The sequence below is a fragment of the Poecilia latipinna genome, unplaced genomic scaffold (assembly GCF_001443285.1).
Source record: "Poecilia latipinna isolate Pla-1442-1.1 unplaced genomic scaffold, P_latipinna-1.0 Scaffold551, whole genome shotgun sequence".
Lineage (NCBI taxonomy): Eukaryota > Metazoa > Chordata > Actinopteri > Cyprinodontiformes > Poeciliidae > Poecilia > Poecilia latipinna.
In genome coordinates this window covers 206,162-210,124 of record NW_015113167.1, presented here as the reverse complement: position 1 = coordinate 210,124, position 3,963 = coordinate 206,162, and the positions used below count along the sequence as shown (strand labels likewise).

The window sequence follows — 3,963 nt, the reverse complement described above, 5'->3', positions numbered from 1 at the left end:
CATGGAGCTAGCGACACAGTAAATAAGTAAAGTACAGCGATATATTTGTTTTCTTCTTTCTTCCAACGTCAACATGAAAGGTTATATTTCTACACTTAAACAGTTTTCTAAAGTGGATTTTCAATTGAAGCAGGAGATAATAACTAAAGGAAGACCAACACCGGAACTGAAAGTTTTGCTTCGAGACAGTTTGATGATTCTCAAACGGAGTAGGAAAGACATGCCGAAGATAGACTTGGCTTTGGATGAAGGGATATTTTTGTGCAGAATTAGCGGTGCATGGATTTCATTGATAAGTAAAGGTAAGACAGCAATAATATGTTTTTGTTTAGTTTTTTTAATGAAATTTGCATTTTGTGGGCTATAGTTTGTATGTCTAAATAATTCAGTAAAGTAGAAGCGGTATCTAATCTACCACAGCAATTATTTATGAATAAAACATTAAGCCTAAAACGTACTACAACAACAGACTGAATGCTCTGTTCTGTGTGCAAAATTCTTGAATGTTTTTTGGTGTTAAATCCTAAAACTTGAAGTGGCATTGTTGTCAGTTGCTATGGCAACGAGTCTGCGTGTAGATTGGCGGATACAGAGCGAGACAGTGCTTTCTCGCTCTTCACCCGATCATAGCCCGAAATCAATACCTACATTTCTAAGTTTCACTGAGTTAACGTGGCTATTGATGGCATGTAAAAGGTTAGTCTTTTTGCCCCTCAGCGTTGTAATGCCTGCGCGAAATTTCCATATGTCCAATAACATGCATGGAGTCTATATAAGTCAGTGCCTCACCAGAAATGAACCTCACCGCACGTCACTGCCGCCCGTACCCGCCTACTTTCACCCCTGTTGGTACAGTATATAAAGATAGTGGATGCTATATTTTTGTGCAGCATTAAACATTGTAGTTTCACATTGAGACCTAAAAAGTGAAAACAATTTATTTTTGGCATTTGGAAGTTGGTAAATGCTGTTTCTGAATGATGTTCCTCCACCTGCACAACCAAACCTGAAGGACGATGTGGACTTTGAGTTTTATCACAATATTCTATGGCATTTATTCTAATAACAATTCAAGTCATGATTAAACATCTCATTATAGGATACTCTGATATGCCAGCGACACAATTTTACTACTAAACAGTACATTATAGTATCTTTTAATCATATTTATATATGTTGATTTTAATTGAGGCCACTGTGGAACTAACAGAGGAAAACTATGAACGTAAACCCTGTCAGAATCAATCTTCATCACAATAACTAAATGTCTTTTTTCCCATTATGACAATGAATGCATTGATATCTATTTTATACTTATATTGTGTTTCTGTCTCAAAGTTCTGCGTCTGTCCCGATACCGGTACCTGTGTTCTACCTGAGCCACCCAGCAGACGGTGTCGTCACCCTGGGTTGCCCTGGAGCCCGTCCCAACATGGTGGTGGGCTGGGATCAAGGGTCAAATCCAATCTACAGATCTGAGAAGACATCGCCGGGGAACTTTTATCCAAGGATAAAAATAGATACTGGCCATCATTTGGTTTTCAATCCAGCAAAAAGCCAGGACTCAGGTACTCCTGCTACAACTCAGGTCTCTCCTGGTGGAGCTTCAGTTATTCATGCAGGCAATCTTTTCATTTTATAATTAAAATGAAACCAATAGTCTGCTAGACTCGTTTCAGTTGAGGACCAAAATTGCAACATTTGTTACATTTTCAGCTGCTGTGGTTCTCTAGTTGCATTGTGTCAAACAATCCCCAAACCGTTTGGGCTACCAGTTCTCCCCTCGCCTGTGGGGGGCGCTGCACTAAGACACACTGAAGAAAACAAGAGGAAATCCCCAAAAAAGACTAAGATTGCAACTTCCTTCTTCACAAAATGTAAACCAAAATGAAGTGGCATCAGACTTTAGCAGCTGTAGGATTTCTCTTTTGTCTTTGGTAATATACCATCACCCATTTCTCCTGGTAGCGCTAGACTTGCACATCTGTTTGATTTATTTACCCAGAATGCCCTGCCCTATTGCCCACTTCCTGCTTTTGGAACGGTTTACGGTCCGCTTGGCGTTCACATATTCATTCGAACTGCACCAGAGTTAATTTTAACTGAACCGAAACCGAGATTTGTACCAGAGTTTGGTTTTTGTTCCACATCAGAGTTCGATTACACATGAAACCGAACTTTATAGGCAAACAAACTAGAGTTTAATTAAAGTGAACTAAGCAGGACTGATGTGAATCCAACTTTAAAGAGCTGTAGAGCATTCTAACTTTAAATCAACTGAGTAGAGAGGTCTTTTTATTTTGCTGTCTCATAGTTGGATGGTGGGATTCTCATAGTGTAGAGCATTTAAACACAGGCATGAAAGAGAATGAGGAAACAGATTAAACTATACGTTATATCTGGCAGCAGAAAATAATGAATAAAAAAGGACAAATTTCTCTTTGTGGTCACAACTAGTGCACTGGTAATTTGAATTTTGATTTCAAAGTTGAAATAATTTTTAAATTCTAATCATTTTAATACTCACACATAATATTATGCTACATATGAGTGTCATAATTTATAACTTTTCATTTCGACTTTTTGTAGAGTGGTATTATAATATAAAGCATTCATTGTTGAGCTGTTTTCATCCTTCAGGCGTGTACTACTGCTGGCTTCAGGGCCGTCGGGCAGCTCAGATCCGTCTGCTGGTGTATGTGCATCTGGGGAAAGACCAGACAGCGTGGGCTCATCCGGACTTCACAGAATCCATGAGAACTTTGTTCACATATTATGTTGTGATGACGGTTGTGTTTTGTCTGATGCTGATTGGCCGAATTGGATACGAGCTCATCAGAAACAGGTTTGAAACACATAATGATTAAACTCAGTCAATTCTAAACTTTCAAAATGTTTTCAACAGCCCACTTTTGTCAGACCTGAAACAAGACGGTTCTATGATCCACCAGTCATTTAATGACTACAACTATCATGAGCTGCAGAATTAACTGAGGTGAACTTCCAACCAAACTCATTCTGGGATGATGTGTGTTTGTCTTGCTACTTATTTAGTGAGCTAGGTGTGTGACAACAGACTCTTATTTTCTACTTAAATCCGGTAGACTTGATCCAGTTCAGGACCAACATTTCAACATCTGTTGCGTTTTCAGCTGGTACTGTTTGCTCTCACACTGTCAAATAAGCCAAACCCTTTGACCAAGCTGTTCACCCAGTCGCCTGTGGTGGCGCTGCACAAAGAGCCTGTGAAGGAAAGGACACAAAAACCTCAGAAGAAGACATGAAAACAAATCGCTTCTTCACTAAATATAAACAAAAATGGAGTAGACTCAAAGTTTAGTGGTTGTATGATTTCTTTTTAGTCTTTGGTAAAACCTTGAGTCATTTCTCCCTCTGACACTAGACTCAGACTACTTACCCAGAATGCCCTGTGTTTTAGTCCACTTCCTGCTTTGGAGCGTCAACATGTCCTTCTACTGCAGCAGATTTCACTTGAACTGAAATGAAAGTGAGTCTAGTGCTAGTGGGATAAACTTTTACAAAAAAGCAAAAGAGAAATTCACCAACCGCTAAAATCTGATGCCACTTCATTTTTATTTACTTAGGTTTTCATGTTGTTTCCTTCGGTGGTTCTTGGTGCAGCGCCCCCGCAGGTGAGGAGGTGAACAGGTGACAGTGCAGAGGGAAAACAGCTGAAGATGAAAGAGATGTTGCAGTTTTGGTCGTCAGTTGAACTGAGTCTACCGCGCTATCAGGTCTGAATGTACCATCAATGTAATGAAGGAAGTAGTTCTTGGGCTGCGCTGATGTTCAAGACAGTCAGATTATTTGTTGGACCTACTGAACAAATGCATATTAAAGTGGATTTGGGTTTTTAACTCTTGAAATAGTAACTTAAGTGTTTTTAGACGGTATGACAGGTTTCAACTATATTTATTTATAGCTGGAGAGATATAAATATGA

The 3,963-nt window shown here is 39.2% G+C and overlaps 1 protein-coding gene across 1 annotated transcript in view; it reads left to right on the top strand.

The window, feature by feature from the left end:
• LOC106952963 (Ig-like V-type domain-containing protein FAM187A) overlaps positions 1 to 2,893 on the top strand; it is a 15,597-nt gene extending 12,704 nt beyond the window's left edge. Inside the window, exons 4-5 of the mRNA XM_015041427.1 lie at positions 1,339 to 1,568; positions 2,641 to 2,893. Of these exons, the coding sequence (XP_014896913.1) occupies positions 1,339 to 1,568; positions 2,641 to 2,867 (457 nt within the window). The 3' untranslated portion in view covers positions 2,868 to 2,893. The remainder of the gene's footprint in view (positions 1 to 1,338; positions 1,569 to 2,640) is intronic.
• The last annotated feature ends 1,070 nt before the right edge of the window (positions 2,894 to 3,963 follow it).